General features: G+C 35.9%; 1 protein-coding gene across 2 annotated transcripts; it reads right to left on the minus strand.

The window, feature by feature from the left end:
* LOC136234946 (protein ALTERED SEED GERMINATION 2) lies at window positions 1–22,883 on the minus strand. 2 transcript variants are annotated; one of them, XM_066024436.1, is made up of 20 exons: window positions 22,377–22,883; window positions 18,559–18,627; window positions 18,171–18,248; window positions 17,380–17,514; window positions 17,179–17,286; window positions 16,955–17,083; window positions 16,247–16,362; window positions 16,044–16,161; window positions 11,241–11,346; window positions 10,488–10,627; window positions 10,200–10,370; window positions 9,989–10,099; window positions 6,491–6,602; window positions 4,628–4,977; window positions 4,089–4,179; window positions 3,147–3,242; window positions 2,991–3,061; window positions 2,786–2,913; window positions 2,058–2,171; window positions 1–277 (listed from the first exon to the last, which is right to left on the minus strand). In XM_066024436.1, exons 1-19 carry the CDS (start codon window positions 22,446–22,448, stop codon window positions 2,084–2,086), a joined length of 2,289 nt encoding a protein of 762 aa, XP_065880508.1. In that variant the 5' UTR covers window positions 22,449–22,883; the 3' UTR covers window positions 1–277; window positions 2,058–2,083. The 2 variants fall into 2 exon arrangements, with proteins under 2 accessions (XP_065880508.1, XP_065880509.1); XM_066024437.1 differs by having other exon boundaries at window positions 2,058–2,165; window positions 22,377–22,882.
* Window positions 22,884–23,921: the final 1,038 nt, after the last annotated feature.

Here is a 23,921-nt window from a genome sequence, read left to right on the forward strand (position 1 = left end):
TACATGGGAAGAAATTCTCATTTATCTATACACTGGACAAATATATTAACAAAATGTTCTATTTATATGAAAATATTACAGGGCAAGAAAAGTAACAAAGGCTTTACATGATAATTGATTTATTTGATTTCATATTATTTTCAATAACCAACCCAAAAAGGCTAAGCCTAGTCGGTCAGACTACTTTCCTACCACCCAATCAGCCGCCAGTGTCTTCTCTATTTTCCACAACAGAAAGCATATCATGCCTGTCCCTTGGTAATTTATCACATAACATCTGTATCAATAAAACACATTTTAACGATAGTTGAACAGCAACAGATATTATCTATCTAATCTAAGGAATCCATAACACCAAATTGAATAGCACTAATACACCTCATCTATGCCAGCAAGCAATTTCACATCTTCCAAAAAGGACCAACATATCATAACCAACCCTAATATTTAAACTCAAAACAAGTGAAAGAGTTTTTAACATAGATAAGCAGATCATTTTTTCCAAACATTATGCAACAGGACTCAGCAGAGCAACTATGATGTAATCAGATTGGTCTTCCAAGTTGTATATTGTAACTTCTTACAACAAATGAATCATTTAACTAAAACCTTGGTACTAACCCAACTCTATAAATAGTTAACAAAGGAAAATTGAAAAACACATTCCGTGTGCACACTAGTATTATTTACTACAAGGGTAAAGTAAAAAAAAATTAAAAATTATAGGCCTAAGGTTCTTGATGTTAGCAGGGGGGAAATTAACGGTGTGAGAAAAAAAGTTCACGCGACACTTTTTAGTACAAGGCTAGTTTTGTCCTTTTTTTTCTATTTCTTTTAGAATTTACTTTTTATTTTTTTTCCAATCCAATCACTATGTTACACACCTCTCTCTCTCTCTCTCTCTTCACTGAGAAATCATTCAAGTGGGTCTGATAAATCTTCGTTCAAGGTGGAGTGGATGATGTTATTTCAATTTCCATTGGTGATGGAATTTCGTCAAACAATATTAAACCCATTTTAACAATATTTAATTTCATCGGATCAATGAAGAACGATATTTAATTTCATCACCCAAAGTTTCAATTTTTTCCCAATCTTTTACGCATTAATCCACCTTATACACATCAGATGAGGTTGAAACCCCATCAGCATTACCATCTTCCCCATCTTCATCTATAACCTGCTTCCAACTTTTGCATATCATCAAAAAGATCCCCAGATTTTGATTCTACTAAATACTTGTGCCCATCATGAAAATAGATTGGAGGAGATGAACACAACTTTTGGATTATCACACCGCAGAATTTACCCTTGTGCAACATAATACAAGAAATGAAACCTCTTCTACTAATTTACAAAATCTTTCCCTTTTCCAACCCATAAATCACCAGCACAACATATTCTTTCTCTATTCGGTCACGAATTGAGGTAATACCATTTTTTATGGAACCCGAATCGACGCTTTGAATGTGAAAAATGTTGTTGCCAGGGAAGAAAGGTTTCAGTTTTTTGAATTGGGTTTGAACAATACGCTGCAGGGTGAAAAAAGCTCTAGGGGCATCCACCCGTTTGTGAAATCAATTTCCTCAATGTAATTTCTACAAATATGAAGGTGCAAGAGAGGGAGGAAGGAGCTTGAAGGATTCCGGTGAACAAGGCAGAAGGAAGAAGAGATTTTGATTTTGATTTTGCAGGAAAGACGAAAGAGGAGGGAGGGTGAGAGAAAAAAATAAATACTAAAAATAAGGGTAACGAAAAGACAAATACACTTGGACCTGTTGACAAAAAAGTGTCACGTCAGCTTTTTCTGACACCATTACTTTTTTTCCCTTGTTTGCTATGCAAATGGGTTAAACCATGGAATTTTTTTGTACTTTAACCTATTTATAACGTACAAATAATCAAACATTCAATCATCATAACTTCATGATTCTGCAAAATTTAAATCCAAGATTTATGTAGCATGCAAATCTCACAAGATTGCTACCACTGAAACACAAATTCAAAGTTTTTCTTTCAAAGCACAAAGTATCTTTTGAGAGAAAGAGATACTTAACTTCATGATTCAGCAAAGACATCACAATTAGCTCTGAGAGCACTCAAGAGGATGCAAAGTCCCTTCAGTAAATTCATGCATCCGAAAACGCTCTAGAAGTTCAAACGGGCTGCAACTAACAATATAAATATTTGTGAAAACAGCGGATGGTAAGACTAAATAAATATTTTAAGGGAAGTGGAATAATCAGTTATTCCATTCCAAACTCCTCTCAATCATAGAGCTTGCAACACATGAATTTATCCCGAAATTTCATTCTGGTCTAATGAGCATATAGAAAAGCAAGGGAAAAAAACAAGCAAATAAGCTGGAGCACCAGTAAACATTTAGTTGATGACTTTCAAGGAAATACAAAACAAAAAGCTTATTTACTGACTGACACTTATTGATAGCCAAGATAGGGATAGGCGAATAGAACTGCAATTTTGTATGGATGGTTGGAAGACATAATCTACAATTTTCACCTCATAAAACAAAGTTGACATAAAGAATAGCTCTAAAAACCTCCGCAAAGTAAAGAGAAGTGATAAAGCTCAAATTTGATAACAGATACTTGCAATGTTTTCTAATGGAAATCTTCAACCGCTTTGAATTGTCGCACAAAAGCACTCATTGGCTGCACATGTCCTCTTAAATGGGAAAATAGGTGGACAGGAGGAAGGGAGAAAAAAGAACAAGGATGGATATATAATAAGAAAATTCAGCAAACAACAAGGGAATTGGTCTTACAGGATGACTTCACGATTATGGTTTAATCTACGCTGATTGCTTTCCATGACCTCCAACACATTAGAAGTGTCTGGGCCAGCTGCTCCTCCAGCAACAACAGAGGGAACAGAAGCAGTTGGCGTCCAAATCTAGAGCCATGCCACCAAAATTAGAATACTATGCAACAACAGCTGCACCAAAAATAAATCATTTCATCAAGGCTTACCTTTATTGTGTTATCAATCCCACTCGTTGCCACAACACAATCAAATGGATGGCACTGCACACAGTTCACAACTGTGGAGGAAACATGAATAAATCAAAGCAGTGAAGATATACATACTACAGGACTCGAGAATAAACTTCAGAGACAGAACCTCACCAGCTTCATCTCCAAGAAGCATTTTTATTAGTCTACCAGTTGTCTTTTCCCAAATAAACCATCTACCATCATCACTTCCACTTGCCACATACTCACCTGCAAATTAACAATAAGAAATATAATCTTTGGTAACGTCGGTCATTAGACTGTAATGAAGACCAAATGCGCCGAAGTACATAAAGGCCCCTAGAGTTATATCGTAGACAAATAAATACGGTTAAATTAACTTTTTGCCACCAATAGACCCTTGAACTATTAAACTGGAATTAGTCGCACTGCATCCAAAAAAAAACCAAAAAAATAAATAAATATGGCACACATGTGAAATGCACCTCTTCCTATTCTAAATATGATAGTTCAAGAGCCTATGCATCCCAAGAAGTTACTTTGGGCCTATTTCTCCAGGCTATACGTTATATAAGTTCAGAGTCTTTTTCAAAATTCTACTGGGCCAATGCTGGTAACATTAAACTGCTCGTGAACTAAGCTTTCTTCACATTATCCACTTTGAAATGTCATTGATAAGGGTATACAAATAACCAACATCTGAATTTGTCATGAAAAGGTACCTTAACTTTGAATTTAAATTCTTAAGACACCAAAATATATAATTCCTCATAAACAAATAAATAACTTTTCTACACCTAAAATTGTCAATTTTGTAATGTTCAGACACTTGAACCTCATAGACACCTAAGGATAGAACGAGATCTTGCATCCTCGCATGTTCTTAAAAGTGTCCAAAATTTATTTCAATTTCTAGGATCATGTGTTCTAGGGTCCAACTTTAAGCAGAAAGGGATAATAGATTTTTTTTTTTTCTAACAAATTCAAGTGCCATTCTATATCACATTTTTTGTCATCGGCTTTAACTAATTCAAAATTTCACATCTCACAGGCATTACATAGTTGTTAGACATATATGTATTACAAGAAGAATACCTCTCTGGCCAAGGAAACTGGCCTGTTTTATGTCCGTTCCTACATTACAGTGGCCAACATATCTCTGCTTCATATCAAGTGATGTATCTGACTGCAATATAAACATTGGTATGAGTTAATTTGCAAAGCTATCCGATCAAGCACTACTACTACACAATAATGCAAATGCAAATCAGTCATATATTGTCTTACATATTGATGGATAGTTGTTTGAATAATGAATGGAACAGTTTCACCAGAAGAAAAAGATGTTTGAATAGAACAAGTAGGTTGCCATCCAACTTTAGTATTTTGATGTCAATCAATTTTCCGTCCAACAATGTATAGTTATTTATGGTCTTAATGCTTTGCATTATTGCTGGCAGATTTGCCAACTAAAACAGAGAAGAAAACCATGACTTGAGATAGAAGCAATGAGTCTCTCCTAAATGCAAGAGTTACAATTGCACAAGATAAAGCTATTAATATTACAGGAGTCATCTATTTCGACAAAGGATATATAACAGTCACAAGGTTCTGTAGAAGATTTGAATGCTAACCGGGTAAAGTGACCGATCATTAAGTGATGGTGAAGGTGACCCACAAGAGCCATTTGTATAACTTGTTTCTCTACTTGAATCCCCTCTTCGATGAATCCTCAAATTTAAACTTCCATGAAGTGTATTGGGTTCCATATCACGCCCTTCATCACCTGACATTGATGTTTCAAAGTCCAACTCTAATTCCTCATCATAGTCAGAATCTTCTCTTTCAGACCTTGGACCATCTTGTGATGCATCGCTGTTAGCGTCAGAACGGTAAAGGATGTCACTTAACGATAATGCTCTTCCACTTCGAGATTCCGATCTTGGTAATCCATCATTAGGCTTCATATTGTTTTCAGCTTCAGCTGATCATATATATGATTAGATATACTTTATGCTTTGCACATTAAATAGATTATCTTCCCTAATTACCCAATTAAACGTATATCCTCAGAGAACTTACAAAAACTAGGATAAACTTTTGAAACAACTGTATTAGTAAATAATATTGTGCTAGGCCCAAGATTGAGACCACAACTAGTTGCGCGCACACGCGGGTACTCGTACGGTACCGGTGCCGGTACGGGTACAACAAACGGCATTTTTAAAAAATATGAGACATGGGTATGGCAAGGACACGCATATTTTAATGTGTATATATCATAAACAACATTCATAAGTCATTATAAACCATAATCCATAATAAGGTCATTAAGACATCAGAAAACATTTAATAACATCCATAATAAGTCATTAATACATCAAAAAGAAACATTTAATACATCAAAAGGGGCGGCGGCTGCTATATGATATATCCTTTTGTGTAGATTTTGATTTCTTTTTTTTATTAGGGTTTTATTTTATTTTTTTATATATCAACTCCTCTTTTTTTGTAAAACTAATTAAAAAAAACCCTATATTCTACCTAATTAACTCAAAAGCCATGTCCCTGAAGTGTCCCCGTATTAAAACAGAAAAAAAAAGAGGGGATACTTATTTTGGCGTGTCGGGTGTGTGTCCCAGCGTGCTCGTTAACCTCCTAGAAGTGTTGGTATTGCCTAGGTTGTATCAATTATGAATTGGAGGAAACATATTCTAATTATTTTGCATAAAATGTTACAAGACATAATAAAATATTCACATACAACACTCCAATTTGATTATATTTTTTCATTCAACTTAACTTTCTCTTTTCAGATTTTAATTAAAGAAACCATTGTCGTTTACTTTGTATGAGAAACAAAAAAAAAAAATTCTTTGAAATGGCACAAGAAAATCTTCATATACATTTATATAATATTTAGCAATACGGGAAAGTGAAAGAGAAACAACACACGAAAGAAAAAGAAAAGCAAAAACCATTATGCTATGCATGAGTCTATTTAATATTAATATCAGACCAAATTTATTAAAGTTATATTTTTGTGAAATTTACTTACAAAATATATAAAAGTTATAAGAATCAATAATATATAACAAAAAGAAAACATTTTTATACACATACACATGCAAATCAAAAAAAAGTTTTAATTGTAACAATTGACTTGAAAAATGCACAAGTAACAGTTAGTTTAAATTAATGGATTTTATGAAAATGGACAGGAAAAGATACAAGGGGGAACTTTTCATATTAATGAAAGCAAGAATACAATAAACCTAGAAAGCGAAGGGGTGGCATCGCAAGAAATGAAAAATAGACATTTAATATGTATCAGGCAGAGAGAGAAGGAGAATGGAATCCACTCATGCGATCTCAAAATAAATGGCACAACAAACATAACATAGTAATTGACAAATAGGACTACATAACCTGTAATGCAAGTTGGGGACGAGTTTCAATTTTCATAGCAAATGGCATCACAAACAAATATAATTTACCTGCAGCAATGTTCTTTTTTATGTGCTCCACCCATTGTGTAATTTCACTATTTGCAGGAGCTACGCGTTGAGCAGCAAGAGCGAAGTCCAGAGCTTGTTTATGTTTACCCACCTGCAAGAAGCCAACAATAGTCAAAAAGACACAAAAGTATACATTGAGTTCTTTGAATGTCATTATATTATCATTTTCACTTAAAAAAAAGCAATTCTCTAAGGCGGCCTCTGCCCATACTGGTGCCCATTCTAAATAGACACTGAAAAATCAATCATCATCCATCTTCATATAACCGCAGTGTTAAAATGAAATAGACAATTACCTAGAGAAACATCAAAAAGAAGTGCGTAATACACGCATAAGAAGCTCATTCATATATTACATGTCCAAAAACTATTATGTTATATATAACCAGATAGATGAGATAGTTGAAAAAAGTTATTTTCAAATATACTTTACCTAAATTGTGCTCTAGTCTCTGAAGCACCGATACTTCTAGGAGGTCAACATAAGCGTGATACTCCGAGTACGGGAATACGACGGAATTAAAAAAAAGTTATATATTAATCCCACCCCCACTAACTCACCTTGTGAGAAACATATACAGGTATAAAAAATCTAACCCACCCAAATTAATTTAGTTTTCTTCTCTCGAACTAACCCTAATTCAAATCTCCTGGTTTTGTTCGCATAAGTTGCTCTTGCTCTTCTGTCCGACTTCGGCTTCTTCGACTTGGACTTGGACATCGACTTATGTCTATTGAAGTCTCGTTCGACTTCAACTTCTGTTCAACTTCGACTTCTATTCTTCAACTTCTGTTCGCGTTATGGTCTGTTCTGCTTTCTCAATCTCATCTGTGGTTTTTTATTCTGGTTTTATTAATCAGTAAGTTTTGATTTATTTCAATTGGGAAGTTTGCTGTTCAAATCAAACTCTTCCTTTTTCTCTGTCATGCTTCTTCTTCAAGTCCTACAATGAGTGATGAAACATCAAAAGCTAGTGACCTTCATTCCCCTCTATGGAATCATGTTAAAATTCTTGAGAAACTTAAAGGCAGGGGAGGTAATATTAGGTTCTAGTGTAACTTCTGCAACACGGAATTTAGTGGTTCTCTTTATAGAATGAAAGCCCATTTGTTGAAAATTCCAAGATGTGGGATTAGGGTATGTTCCAAAGTGAGCATAGAAACTCTTTCTCCATTGCAAAGGGGAGGTAAATGAAGCTGAATAAAAGGCTAAAGCATAACAGCCTAAACAAGTTCCTTTTGCATCTTCTACCTCTCAAACAAGAAGTAGTGCTTCTTTTTCTAGCCCTTTAGGTGGTATAGCATGGGGTTGAAGTATTTCAAGAAAAAGAAAAGCATCTGGTTCACGTCCTTTGGAGAAGTTGGCGAATGATGAACGGGTGCAAAATTACACAGTGAAATTGCACGAATGTTCTACTCCGCAGGGCTGCCATTTCATCTAGCTAGGAACTCATACTATGTGAGTTCTTACACAAATGCAGCCAATCAAAATTTAATTGGTTATCTATCTTCGGGATACAATATGTTGCGGACTACTCTATTGCAAAAAGAAATAGCAAAGATTGAAAGATTATTGCAGCCAACTAAAATGAAATGGGAGGAGCATGGATAGAGTTTAGAGTTTGGTTAGTGATGGGTGGACAGACCCTCAAAGGAGGCCGATTATCAACTTCATGGCTACATCAAAAAGCGGACCGATGTTTTTGAAAGCCTTCAACTGTGAAGGTGAGTTCAAAGATAAGCCTTTTATTGCTAATTTGATTAAGGAACAAATTAAGGTGGTAGGAGAACAAAATGCTGTTCAAGTTATAGTAGACAATACACCCGTCTGTAGAACAGCGGGTTGTTGGTGGAAAATGATTTTCCAACCATTTATTTGACACCTTGTGTAGTTCACACCTGAATTTGGCATTAAAAGCAATTTGTGCTCAATTTAATGTAGAAAAGTACGTTGAATGTAAGTGGATTAATGAAGTTGCTAATGATGCATTTGCAATGAATTTTTTTATCACTAATCATAGCATGAGCAATACCATTTACAATGAATTTGTGTCTTTAAAGATGTTAGCAATTGCACCTACACGTTTTGCTTCCGTAATAGTGATGCTTCGAAGAATGCTAGATGTCAAGCGTGGGCTTACACTAGTAGTTATTAGTAAGAAATGAGATAGTTTTAAGGATAAAAATAGAGAGAAAGCTGCAATTATCAAGAAAAACGTATTGGAAGATGCTTGGTAGGGAAACCGATACCGACAAGCCATGTCTTCATTTGATCTATGATATGTGGGACACAATGATCGAAAGGGTGAAGGTTGCTATTTATAAGCATGAGAACAAAGAAGATACTGATGATTCTACATTCTTTAACGTGGTTCATGAAATCTTGGTGTATTGTTGGAATAAAAGCAACACTTCACTTCATTGCTTGGCACACTCCTTGAATCCTAGGTAACTTTCTTTCTTATCTATTATATATTAATCAACACAAATAATTTTAGTTGTAGACTTGTTGTAGTTAATAGTTTAATTTAATTTTGTAGGTACTATACTAGTGATTGACTTAAGAATGATGTTGGACGTCTAGCTCCACACCATGATTTGGAATTTCTAGTGAAAGGAACAAGTGTTTTAGACGCTATTTTCCAAATGCGGATAATCGGGAAGTTTTAACTGAATATGCTAAGTTTTCGTCTTTGCGTGAAGAGTTTGGTGATTTTGATTCAATTACTGATATGAGTGAGATGAAATCTCCAATGCTTAAAACTATAGCAATCAAACTTCTTGGCCAACCAGCCTTTGTGAAAGAAATTGGAGCACATACTCTTTTATCAATTCAATGAAGAGGAACAAGATCACTCATAAACGTGCAAAGGATCTAGTGTTTGTTCATAGAGGACACCACAGTATAAGATAGGAGAGACAAAAATGTGGGATGTTGGTGGAGATGAGTTTAAGTCGCGGATGGTGCGCAGGGATCGTTGAGATTGCCAATTTATCTCTTGATGAGCCGAATTTGAGGCATTGGTGTTTGTAGATAAAGAAGAAATAGATGAAGAACATGAAGATATATTAGAATAGTTTTTAAATTCGATAGTTCAAGTAGTTTTAAGTATTAAATGTTTGCTTTTTACGAATTAATGACTTATTAGTTAATATTATAGATGTTATTTGTGGTTTTATAATGACTTATGGGTATTATTTATGGTTTTATAATGATTTTATGAATGTGATTTGTGATTTATATATTTATGTATCTTTTAAATTTTTCATTACAAATAATATATAAAATTTGTCGTAACTCATTTTTTCATTACCCGTATCTCATTTTTTTTTATAAATGTCGTTTGTCGTACGTACACGTACCCGTACCGGTGCTTCATAGGCTCTAGTGAGGTGTTTAAAAGTAACAATTCAAGATGCAATGGCTAGAATAGATTAAATTGGGGAGAGGGAATTTAATAAGTAACATGTAGTTACCTGTGATAAAGCATCCGACATACAATAAAGGGCTCGAAAGGAAGAGTTGTCTATTCTACGAGCATTATAGCAATCTCTAATGGCCATGTGAACATCATTTTTCCACTTCCGCTGATAATGAAGGGAAGAAAAACGCAATTGACCATATTAGCAGAGGTATGCAAGTAAATGAAATGCAAACCCAAGTTTTCCATCAAAGTTTTTGCAAAACCTTCAGCAACAAGGCTGCTCGAATGCAAAGACAGTCATGCCTCATTGCAGGACCTATATCATGACCATGCCCATTTAGAACTTCATTGCATGCTTCAATGCCATTGAAATAATTTGCACCCTCCTCTAAGTATTTTTCAGCTACTTGAACCAGCTTCCTGCACTTCTCAAGCTGTAAAACTACATTAGGCTTGCCAATACAATTAAAAAAGAAACAACCGCAAGACATTTGCTTATTATATCAGCATGAAACATCTACCAAGCATAGATGAAGGGATAAAAGGCATACCACAAAAGTCAAATTCTTTTTGAAACCATATGTGGGTTTGTCATATATTGGAGGTTCCAATTGTAGCCCATTAAGTGTAGGAGTGAAGGTTACGAGTTTTGAAACATCCCCTGAAGTATATTCAGTTGCACTTCCCTCAGCTGAAAATTACAAGAAAAATTTATGTCATAAGCTACCTTTGGTAATATAACCAAACTGACGGATAAAAAGGTTAAAGAAAATCTTACTATTACCTAAATAGAGGTCACATTGTTATTCTATTTAATATTGGATGCAATTATGTTTTATTGAGCCCTCAAACTATTATTCCAAAAGGCACTGGCAACTTCTTGTCAATTTTGAGGGTCTAATAGGACAAACTTACATTGAACTATTTTGATTAAAAAGTCTGAATGCCATGTCGGCTCAATAAAACACAATTAAAATATGAGAAATATAAAGGCTCGAAAAATGGTCTCTACCAGAATTTTATAAGCACAGTGACATGCACACTAATAAAATTCATCTCACATATGGACCCATTCAAATTACTATTATGAGATCATATATTTTAAGTTGCCACTCCAACTAACTATTGACATGACAAAACTCCATACATATATTTTCAAGGATGAATACATCATTTAAACATTAGGAAGAGAACCCAGCAAAAGGATCAAACAATATAATAACTTTAAGAAGAAAAAAAAAACAAAAGACGTGAATATATATTAAAGCATCATGATGGCAATAGTCTCACAACACGAAGCATACCATGACAAACATTCATGAGATAGACATGCTCTCCACTGTAACTAAGTAGAACCTCATCTCCACTTGGATTAAATGTAACATGAGTCAAGTGCAAGCCTGAACGCCCCTGTAAAGAAACATAGACTACGTTGTTTCTTCTGGTATGGTACATTTACCCTAAAGCATTTATGCCTTTTAACTATGACGGTTATTTCCACAAGAAATAGCATAATATAAGACTAATAATCTTGAATAATAAAACAAATTAAAAGGAAATGATTATATCACAAAAAATAGCCTCTACAAGAACCATAAATGATTCAAACAAGATGATCAACTATACTTCTAGAAAACATGACATTGTCCCTTTCCTTTAATCTGTTTTGTTCACGTATGAGTTGTTAGTTGGTGTTCAAATTCTTATTTAGTTCCTTTTCCTATTTAGTCTCTTGTATAGCTACCCTACCACACATACAGGAGTCTGTTATGTATGACACTTCTATCACATATACGATTCTGTAACATGTATAAATATCCTTCAAAAGTTAATAAAAAAAGTAGTCCGCCTAATTATTTTCTACTTGGTATCAGAGCAAGATTTAACCTAACCGCATAACCTATTCCCTTTTTATTTCAAAACCCTAGCCGCATAACCTATTCTGGCATAACCTAGCCGCATAACCTATTCTTTTTTTCAAAACCCTAACCGCATAACCTATTCTAGCATAACCTAGCCGCATATTAGACCAAGGTTTAACCTAATTATTTTCCTCTTTCCTTTTTCAAAACCCTAGCCGCATCATCCAGTATGCCTCCTAAAACTGATGGTGAAAATTCTACCACTGTCACCATTCAAGATATTCCTTCATCCATTCATGTAAAATTGGATGCTCTAATTATCGGGTTTGGTCAAAAAATTTGGAGATGCACATCGCTGGAAGAAAAAAAAATGGGATACATCAACGGGAAAGTCGATGTACAAGCCACCGATAGTCTTGAACATGATGAATGGGAGGCCGAAAACGCATTATTCAAGTCATGGCTCATTAATTCAATGAGCGACAATCTGATGTCACACTTTGTCCAGTTTGGGACAGCCAAGGAAGTGTGGGATGCAATCAAAAGGAGTTATTTGGATGCGTCTAATTCTTCTCAAATTCATTCAAACCTATGAATTGATGAGGAAATCCTTTCAATTGAATCAAAATGGCAAATCTCTTACTGAATACTACAACGAACTGAACTCGATTACTAAAGGCCAATTGAGATGATCTGCAATGTTGATATTGAATAACAAAGGAAGTGTATTGTTGAAGATAGAGTCTACATCTTCCTTGCATGACTCAATCACAACCAGACCAGGTCAGTAGCAGAATATTGGCTACTTCTCCTTTGTCGAGTGTTGAAGAAGCTTATTCTATGGTTCGTCGTACAGCTTACTATGGGGGCAGAAATCCATTCTGAAGGTTCTGCTTTAGCTGCTCATAAATATACACCTAAACCAGAATCCCCAAATGCTCAAGAACGTTTTTGCACTTATAGTCACAAGAGCAACCACACCGAAGACATTTGTTGGAAGAAGCATGGTTATCCAGAATGGTACAAACTCAAACAAGCTGAGAGACAGAATAGGAAGATTGCTCAGAATGTTGTTACAAGCAACTCGTTGCCTTCCGTCTCTCATGTTTCTAAGATGTCACCTCAAGAAGGTAATTATTGTATGTCGTGTGTTTAGACACCTCAAATGATTGGGTTATTGATTCAGGAGTGCCTTATCACATGACTAATCACTCTTGTATCCTTAGCTCTCTAACATCTCCAACTGTTAAGTCTGTCCAAGTTGCTAATGGGAATGCCATGCCCATTACAAAGGCTGGGACAGTTTCTCTTTAAGTTTCTCTCAAATTGTACTCTGGCATTATCGTTTAGGCCATTCATCTTTTTCATATTTAGAACACGCGTTCCCTCATTTGTTTAAGAATGTTTCAATTGCAAGTTTGCGATGTGAACAATGCATTTATTCCAAAAATCATAGCGTTCCTTTCAAAGTCAACTCTAATAAAAGCATTGTTCCTTGTTTGGGGGCCTTTTTCTACCTTTGGGTTATAAATATTGTCTCTTTTATGAAATATGGTTATCCAGCTCTAAAGTAAAGTGGGTATATTTGATGAAATCTAAGAATGATGTTATATAGCTTATTCCTCAAATTTATAGAATGATTCTTACTCAATTTGGTGTCCCAATCGAAGTGTTTCATTCTGATAACGGTCGTGAGTTTGTGAATCAATCTCTTTTTACTTTTATGACACAACATGGCATACTTCACCAAACCACATGGGCTTACATACCACAATAGAATGGTACAGCAGAACATGAGAATAGACACATTCTTGAAACAGCGAGAGTCTTGACTTCCAAACTCCTTTGAGGATGCTCTCTAGATTTCACTCTATTCCTACTTGTTGAAATATTTGTCCTAAAATCTTTGGTTGTGTATGTTGTGTTCATGTTCACTCCACACGTCGTGATAAACTTGATCCACGAGCACTGAAATGTGTTTTCATAGGTTATTCCAACACTCAAAAGGGATATAAATGCTTTCATCCACCTACAAACAACTACTATATTTCCATGGATATGGAGTTTTGTGAAAAAGAGTCATATTTTTCTAGGGATGTGTCACTTTGGCAGTATGATGAACAAAGTGGTGATGACAAGGTGACTGAATCTGAGGGAGAGAGATAGTATTCTCGTAGAAATGGGACAGATCCTCCTCTCAATGATAATACCATGCCATCAAATGACTCTTCAAAGATTTACTATGAGGTAAATCTCCAGTTCCCTCAAAACCAAAACTCTTGTTTGGATCAATCCGTTGTTCCAATTTCTTCTTCTAATAATGATCAGATTAAAAGATATCCTACTCGTGAGCGAAAAGAACCAGATAGGTTTGGGTTCTCTAACTCTTCTAATATTGCCTATCCAATATCCAACTTTGTATCATATCATTGACTATCTCAAGCAAATCTAACCTTTGCTCTCCAGTTATCTTCGGATTCAATACCTAATAATTTTCAGGAAGAGTTAGCAGACCCAAAATAGAATGCAGCGATGGAAGAAATGACGGCTCTTCAGAAAAATGCTACTTGGGAGATGTTGAATCTGCCTCAAGAAAAACAGATTGTGGGATGTAAATGGGTATTTCAAATGGAAAATGTTATACACAAACCTGTGGGATCGATTACCAAGAGACTTTTGCTCCAGTGGCAAAAATGAATACTATTCGAGTTGTACTATCACTTGTAGCCAATTTAGATTGGTCATTGAGGCAATTTGGCGTAAAAAATGCCTTTCTCCATGGTGACTTGAATGAGGAAGTTTATATGGATCCTCCTCGAGGATTTGATTTAGAAGAACGCGAGGTGTTTAGGCTGAGGAAGGCGTTGTATGGGCTAAAACAATCACCTAGAGCATGGTTTGGGAGATTAAGTTACGTCATGAAGAAGTATGGATTCAAACAAGCTCTCGGTGATCATACTTTGTTTTACAGAAGAAACCGTGAGAATATTACCATACTTCTTGTCTATCTTGATGACATGATTGTTACAAGTAATAATGATAATGAAATCGAGAAGCTTCGGAAATCACTTGGCTAAGGAGTTTGATATGAAGGATCTCGGAGCTCTAAAATACTTCTTAGGTATAGAAGTATCTCGGTCAAAGCAAAGAGTTTTTCTCTCTCAACAGAAATATGTTTTGGATCTTTTGCCTGAAACCGGATATTCTGCGTGCAAGCCAATAGATACTCCTATTGAAGTTAATCATGGGTTGTCCATCTATCTAGATCAAGTTCCGACCAACAAAGAAAGGTACCAGAGAATTGTGGGAAAATTAATTCATTTGACTCACACTAGACCCGATTTGACATATGGAGTTGGCGTGTGAGCCAGTTTATGTATAATCTGAATGAGTGTCACATGAATGCAGTAAATCGAATTTTACCCTATCTCAAGTCTTCTTAGGGTAAAGGTGTCATGTTCACTAAGAATGATCATCTAGATATTGTGGCATATACAGATTCTGATTTTGCCAGAGACAAAACAGACAGAAAATCTACTTCAGACTACTTATCATTTATGGGAGGAAACTTGGTAACTTGAAGCAAGAAACAGAATATTGCAGCATTATCAAGTGCTGAAGCATAGTATCGTGCAATGCATCACGGAACAACCGAACCCACTTGGTTGAAGATTCTCTTATAAGAACTTGGGTATGGACCAAAAAAACTTATGGTCATGTTCTGCGACAATATAGCAGCCATTGAGATTGCAAACAATCCCATTCAACATGACAGAACTTCACAGGAACTACATTAAAGACAATTTGGATTCTGGTGAAATCGAAATTCCATACCAAAAAGTTTAGACCAGCTAGCAGATATAATGACTCATACGATCTCAAGTAGTCAGTTCTATGAAACATTATCCAAGTTGTGCATGTGTAATATCTATGCACCAACTTGAGGGGGAGTGTTGACGTATGATTTATTAGTTGGTGTTAAAATTCTTGTTTAGTTCCTTTTCCTATTTAGCCTCTTGTATAGTTGTCCTACCACATATAGGAGTCTGTTCTGTATGACACTTCTACCACATATAGGATTTTGTAATCTGTATAAATATCCTTCAAAGGTTAATAGAAAAGTATTCCGCCTAATTATTTTCTACTTGTTTAGCTTCTATTTCCTTCTGATATCATATTCAATTGCAATTAGATTCAAGAAGATGAAAAAGATAAAGTAATTGAATAATTAAGTTTACAACTGACACGTTCAGAAAGATGCATTGGGCAGAAATAGTTGATACAATAAGGTGGAGGCATCCTTTTCCTACAAGAAGTCATAGGAGGCAACATTCTTCTATCATATAAACGAGCAAAGGCATCACTGCAAGTATTGAGAATTAGATATAAGTCAACAACAATGACAAGAGAGGCTCAACAAATCATATAAAGTGATCATAGGCGCAAACCTCCCACCAACTATAAGCAAATGAGGCCGACTGGCACTGATATCACAAGATTTTAGCGCAAGTGTCTGTTTAGGAGGATCAGCTAGTGACTTCTTTGCCCCACAACGCAAGTCAAGCTGCCACAGGATTTAATGTAATAACAAGTGTATAATTGATGAGCAAAACTGTTTTATAAACAGGATGTGCATAATAAAAAAAAAAAATGAATAAGCACACAACTTGACCAAACTTCATGAATTCCGACAAAAAAAAACTCATAACTTTAGTCTGCAAAAACTAATGATAACATTTTTGTATGTAAGGTTCACTACATCGATGTGCTCTACGAAATTGTGATGTCATTATCACACAATTATAAGATTATTCATCTAAAGTCTCTTTGGTATATAAAACAGAAACTAGAACTTACATATCATGAATGGACGTGCCATGTACTTGCATTATTAATTGAGCATGAAATTACATACCCAGAGGTCTGATAAATAATTCAAGAAGCCATGTAAACAACAAGAAATTATCATTCATTGATAATAAACACCTATTTGGACAGCTTTGCTTTCCAAGCAGTTAATACAACCACAAAACCTAAGGAAGTCAACAGATTAGAACAATGAGCTTCATCAGATACTCCATTATCTAATCTTCATATATCAAGAAAACAAACTCCTGGAGTTTGGACAGGAGAATTTCTTTATATTTTTAACTCACAAGAATATTACGGCACTCTTGGGGTGAAGATCCAACTGGTGGACAAGAAGCACCCTCCCTAAAGTCATGCTGTCTCAGAGTCCCATCTTCACTCGCACTCCATACCAAATTAGGGTTTCCAACCTCAACCTGCAAAGCAAGAATATCAGATGGAAGTTATGGGGTGAAAAGCAAAAGAAATAATTGAATTCCTTTTCTCAGTCATCTACTGAAGGAGATCTTACAGCTAACTTTTTTACTCTTTTAGTGTGACACTGATACAATGCAGTGGGTGCAATGGCATTTTCGCCTGGCCTTCTTCCACTTAAGCGAGACAAATTAAACAACCGAACCTGGGGAGAAAGCAAAAAGAATTAGGTGAGTTTTATTAACATATTAACATCAAGCAGGTAGTATCAACTTGTAACAATTTATCATAATATTACTTCTGCATCTCCAGCTCCAGACACCACAAGCTCATCAGAAGTTTCAGGAATAAATTTTGTACAAAATATGTTTGCAGTATGCCCAGTATCTATAGAATGCAAAAGCTTTCGACCATTATAGCCCCATATATTCATCTGCAAAAAATAAAAATAAAGCATTAGCAACTAGCAACATGCGGTTGTGCAAAATTGCAAATGCATGTAATCATGACCACTTGGTGCGTGCATGCACAGCTGAGTCTCTTTGTGACAGTAAATTGAGAAACTAGCTTGTATACATGATAAAAGAGTTTGTGTGTGTGTCTTGTCTACACAGTCTGCCCCACCTTTTCTTTTCCTGAGGATAGCAGGAAAAAGGACACATTATTATACCGTCCAAAAGAAACTGCAATTATATTTTTTATTTTATATGGCCATAGCAAGCCATCACTTACTGTCTATATGGAAAAACCACTAGCTTCCCCAAATATAAAGCATATGATTGATATTTGGTCTTGGCCAAAAAGATAAGGCAAAAATTGTTTTACAGAACAATATCATGCATCATATGAGGCTGGCGCCTGGCAGTCATGAGTCACTTAAGGTATCCATTAATGATCAATTTCCCGGCAGCTGCCACAATCCTAATCAACCCCACAGCCAACAAGGTTTTATTGCGCATGCCAAAGTTTTTATGCTACTCTTCCAAATCATGATGACTTGGATGAGTTGAATTTGCAATTTACTGACTGCCAAACACCCAGAAGACTACTTCAATTATTTTCAAATTAGAAAACTTAGAAGTATCATACCCGAGTGTCATCTGATCCAGAAATTAAAAGTGAACCCATGGAATTCCAAGCTATAGCATTGACACAACCTTGATGCCCCTGTTAGAAAGAGAAGGGGAGAGATCTTCATTTGAAACTCTTATTCAAATGAAAACGTCAGTTGTCCATTAAGTAAAAAATGTACATTCAAGAAGCCATGCTCACAGAGTAGAGTATTTGACAAATTCATCAACAATTAGGTAAACGATCAACCTATTCCAATGCATTAAAAAAGTTTCAAATATGTTGGACAGTTTGGGGGTGCAAAAGGATATTAAAGAAGTCACAGAAAGTCATCAATACAAGGTGATACAAACCACTGATATACAGTTAGACATTTCCAATACCATTGAAACATCAAAATACCAACCTCCAGTTCTCTTTCAAGGGAGAATCTTCTTATGAAGGACGAATGCATTTGTAAACTGTGACTGATGTCCTACATCAAGAACAAAGCATTGTCTCAAGTTTGTGTAAATACCAAAAAAGAGAAAAAAAAACATTTCTAGATTTAGTGAAATAAAGCACTTGATACCTAAGAAGCAGCAAAACAAACAAGTTAAATAAAAAGAAAATAACAATAAAAGTAAACTAACATGGAAAAAAAAATGACAACCAGTAAGAAACATTCGCTGTCTCTCCCTCAATCTTAAATGCTAAACAACTGTGAAAAGGAAGAAATTGACGAGAACACAAGGACAGTGAATTCGTTCTTGTAGCAGAACCATAGTTATTAAAGGCGCGCCTTTGGCGCATGGCGCACCAGGTGCAAGCCTTAGCGCCAGGAAACCCCCATGGCGTGGCGCAACTGCCCTGGTGCGCCATTTTGCGCCAAGGGGCAGTTGCCAGAGGCGCACCAAGACGCGCCTTGGTGACATAGGGGCAGGTAGGGGCAGTTTTATGGGGTTTTTTACAGTTACATATCTGGATCACATGTTCTGAAGGGTCCCAACAACAACAAAGCCTTAGTTCCGAAATGATTCGGGATCGGCTAACATGAACCGTCATACGAAATCGTGAAATCAAGTCGTGTCAGCGACATAAATTCTCTCCCTCCACTCCGTCCTATCCACTACCATATTTTCCTCAATCCCCAATAAACTCATATCGCTCTTAATCACTCTCTTCCAAGTTTGCTTAGGCCTTCCCTACTCCTCACCATCCCTTTGCCACTTTTCAATCCTTCTAACCGGCACATCAAGCGCTCTTCGTTTTACATGGCCAAACCACCTTAGTCGGTTTTCCCTCATTTTATTCTCAATAGATGTAACCCTATTCATCCGATCCTTTCTCGTATACCAGACATCCATCACAACATACGCATCTCCGCCACCAACATCTTATGAATGTGACAGTGTTTCACTGCCCAACATTCCATACCATATAACAATGCAGGTCTAATTGTCGTGCGGTAGAATTTTCCCTTCAATCTATTAGGCATGTCGGGATCGCAAAGGAAACCCGTAGCACTCTTCCACTTCGACCAACCAGATTTAATCCTATGAGCAACGTCTCTATCCACTTCTCCATCCGATTGAATAATAGACCCTAAATAACAGAAGCAATCCGAGTCCTGGATTGTCACTGCCTCCCAACTTCTGCCGCGCTAAACTTACACTCCAAACATTCTGTCCTACTTCAACTCAACTTAAAGCCTCTAGATTCCAAAGTTTGTCTCCATAATCCAACTTCCTCTCCACGCCTTCTTTCGTCTCATCAACCAACACAATATCAACCCCTCCATTGCAGTTGCTCGTTGGAGAAGATGAAGGGAATGAGGGTCTGTTTTGTAATTTTGATTTCTTATTCTTTAAATCAAAACGACATCGTTTTACTTACTGAGCAGAACGACATTTCTTTAAATGAAAACTAAGCCAACAATATACACGCACACGCTGCCCTGTTCTCCTCCTAATCCCTACTCGTTGCGAATTGCGTGAGGGAAATCGCACAAGAGAAAGAGTCGGCCACTCAACTAACTGCCGGTCAGTCTCCACCGCCGGCGCTGCTCCTTCCGCCACCGACAGCAACCTTCTCTCTTCTTCAACTTACTGTTGGTTTATTTTCAAAGGCTCCCTCAAAATAGAAGCTACTGTTGGTTTGTTTTGTTGTTTTGTTTTTGAATAAAAGCTTAATTGAAGCTGCTGTTGGTTCTTTATTGTTTGGATGTTGATAAAAGTTTAATTGAATTGCTGATAAAAGCAATTGCGGTTGGTTTTTTGTTGTTTTGTTTTTTATAAAAGCTTAATTGAATACCTGTTGGTTTTTTGTTGTTTTATTTTTGATAAAAAGCTTTATTGAATTGCTGTTGTTTTTTATAAAAGCTTAATTAAATTGCTAATTGAATTTTGTTTTTGATAAAAGCTTAATTGATTGCTGTTGGTATTTTGTTTTTGATAAAAGCTTAGTTGAATTGCTGTTTGTATTTAATTCTAAAAGCTTAATTGAATTGATAAAAACTTTTGAATAAGTTGGTGTTTTTCTTTACTTCATAAAAAAAAAAAAAAAAGAATTTGTTCAATATTTGAGCCCCGGGTCATCTAAGACTCTGGTTCCGCCACTGACGATGAGGAGTGATGAATTTGGACAGTTTTTGGTTAGGAGTAGAACTTAGGATTTAGTATTCAACTTTAGCTTTCCAACATGGGGTTTATTTTGCATTTTAAAATTTATTTATGCTTAAGATTATTATCATGATTTAGTGTTCATTGCATTCTTATGTTAGTTTGATAGTTTTATAATTTTTGTTTTTGTAAGTGCGCCTTGTCTCGCTATAGCGGGCGCCATGCGCCAAGGCTCTGGGACCCCTAGCGCCTTAGTGGCCATGCGTCTTTAATAACTATGAGCTGAACACTCTCTAGTGTCCACAAGACCACTCAACATTTGGCATTTGACTTCATTAGCGAAATGAGCATAGTATTGAATTTGAATACACGCCTTTTGAATTTTAAAGTTCAGATTCTCAAGAAAAGACTTCTTTGATAACATATTCAACTTCCCATTACAGAGAAATTTCATAAATTTGAAACCTTAGGGAAGGCACTTAAGATATGTCTAAATAATCATATATATAGAAAGAATCCTCTCAACCAAATTCAAATTGCTTACCAATTTAAAATTGCTCTTAGATAAGTTTCAAAACTCAAGAGCAGTACACAAAATTCTCATTTCTCAAACTACACTTTTATGAAAATCGCAGGTGAGTTTCATAGTTATTAAAGGCGCGCCTTTGGCGCAGGCCTTAGCGCCATGGCACCCCCATGGCGAGGCGCAGCCGCCATGGCGCATGCCTGGTGCGCCATTTTGTGCCAAGAGGAAGTTGCCAAATGCGTGCCTTGGCAGTTAGGGGCATTTTTCTGAAATTTTTGGCCATTACTTTACATATCTGGAATGGACGTGTTCTAATAAAAAATATATATATTAAAAAGGAAGAGAGATTATAAGTTTGAATTAATTAGAAGAGGAGGAAACTCTTAGAAGAGGAAGCCACAGAGTCATTATATGAGGAAGAAGTTTAGTAGAAGAAAACAAAGTAAACGAATTCAAACAACAGAAACAAAGAAGCCAAAGGGAATTCAGATTCAAGAGTTTGATGATGCTGTAGATGAGGAGTGATGAATTTGAAGAGTTTTGATTAGAAATAAAACTTAGGATTTAGTATTCAACTTTAGCTTTCTAAAAATTATCAAAAAAAAAAACTTTAGCTTTCTAATGTGGGATTTATTTTGCATTATAAAAATTTATTTATGCTTAAGAATATTTTCATGATTTATGATTTAGTATTCATTGTATTTTTATGTTAGTTTTATAGTTTTATAATTCTTATTTTTTGTAAGTGCCTCTTGTCTCTCTATGGCTTGGACCATGACCCTAGTGGCTTAGTGCGCCATTTTAATAACTATGGTGAACTTATTATCACACTTCAAGAATGCAATCCTAAGAGCTTAATTAGACAAATGCCAGTTTAAAGCAACAAAACTGCATTTTCTTCGGCTACTCGTACCAAGTTACTCTACCTCAAACATCAGCTTCTAGTAAACCAAGAATCCCTCATATTTCAATTAAAATCAAAAGAGAAAACTTAAACATCGTAATCACAACCAGGCACAAAAGAAAAAGAATCAAACGCAAAAGAAATGAAAAAGAAAATCAGAAAAGTAAGTAAAAGAATAGAGTGAGAATTCATACATGGCGAGCGTCGAAGTATCTAGTCTCTAGCAAACTATGAATGTTCCCATCGTGAAAGCCGTAAGCATCCATTATCTTTCTATTGCAGTGAAAAAAAATTGGAAATTGGAAAACCCTAACTTGGATAGAAATTGATGAAGAATCAAATTTGCTTGCTGAAGCAGAGTGATTCTTGTTGTTGGGAATGAAATCGGAGCAATCGGTTTGATCTTAACGCTCGAACGGTTACGCACTATGCCTGGAATGCTCGTGCTCCTCTGTATATCTAAAACAAAACAAGCCAAATTTTTCTTTTCCTTTTTCAAATTAATACTAGTATTATGTAGTATATCATATGTGCTTTGCGGTTGAGGAGAGAGAGCTGAGATCATCAAAGTTATGAACTACCCCGAAATTTTATTTAAAATCAAATTATACCCTTTTTTTCAAAATCGGATCAGATTACATTACTTTCTATTAGATGCAATATTCGAGAGAACTTAAACAAACAATATCAAATTCAATACACTAAACTAAACAAAATGTTTCCCATCAAAAGAAAAAAAAAATCAAGAAAAGAACTAGGAAAAATCAAGTTTTTATATTTCTCATTGGTAGAAAAAAAAAACTTGTGGTTTTATTTTTTTTTTTTTTTTGTAAACATGAAAAGAAAACACACAAAAAAGACTAAGGCATAATCATTCTCGGAAAGCTAACACCCAAAAGGTCATTTAACAGTAGCTTTCGAACCTCATGTGGCGGGAAAGAAAGAACAGAGACTCCGAAGTCAAAATCATGAGCCATACCAGCCAAAAAATCAGCAACCCGATTCTGCTCCCGGAAAACATGACGAACCCGAACATCCTCAAAATTCCTGATAAGATGCTTAATACCTTTAAAGAGATTTCGACCAATGCAACCAGCAACGCCATCTCCATCAAACAGTAGCCCTTATTTGAAGCAAGAGAGATACCAAATAAGAGCCCACAAAGCTCTGCATCATAGGAGGACCCTTTACCAATCTTCTGACCAAAACCAGCCACCCAATCCCCATGACAGTCACGAATGACCCCACCAGCCGAAATGAATCCGTCACTCATCCTCGAGCCATCGGTATTAAGTTTGAGCCACTCCACATAAGGTCTCACCCAGTGAACATTAGCCTCAACACGAGAAGACCCACAACTGCCTTCCCCCGAGTTATTCCATGCTGCCTGAAAATCATTAGCAGTCGAATGGATTACCAATAAAAAATTAGAGGGGATTTCCTCTTTTCTATCAAACACAAAATAATTACGCCACCGCCACAAAAGCCAGTAGCAAGTGACAAAAGTAATTTGCCAATTATTAATCGAGTTTAGCTCCTTATCCCAGAGACACCAAGAAAACCAATCTAGATCCGGTTTTGCAATGAAGACAGACATCACGCGAGTCGGAACAAGGTATCGCCATACATCCCTATTATGCTGACAATCACGGAGCGTGTGAGTTATATTCTCACAACCAAGCACACACCGAGAGCAAAGTTCCGTAGAAACTAGGTGTCTACGAAATCTTTCTTGGTTT

The sequence above is a fragment of the Euphorbia lathyris genome, chromosome 7 (genome assembly GCF_963576675.1).
Source record: "Euphorbia lathyris chromosome 7, ddEupLath1.1, whole genome shotgun sequence".
Classification (NCBI taxonomy): domain Eukaryota; kingdom Viridiplantae; phylum Streptophyta; class Magnoliopsida; order Malpighiales; family Euphorbiaceae; genus Euphorbia; species Euphorbia lathyris.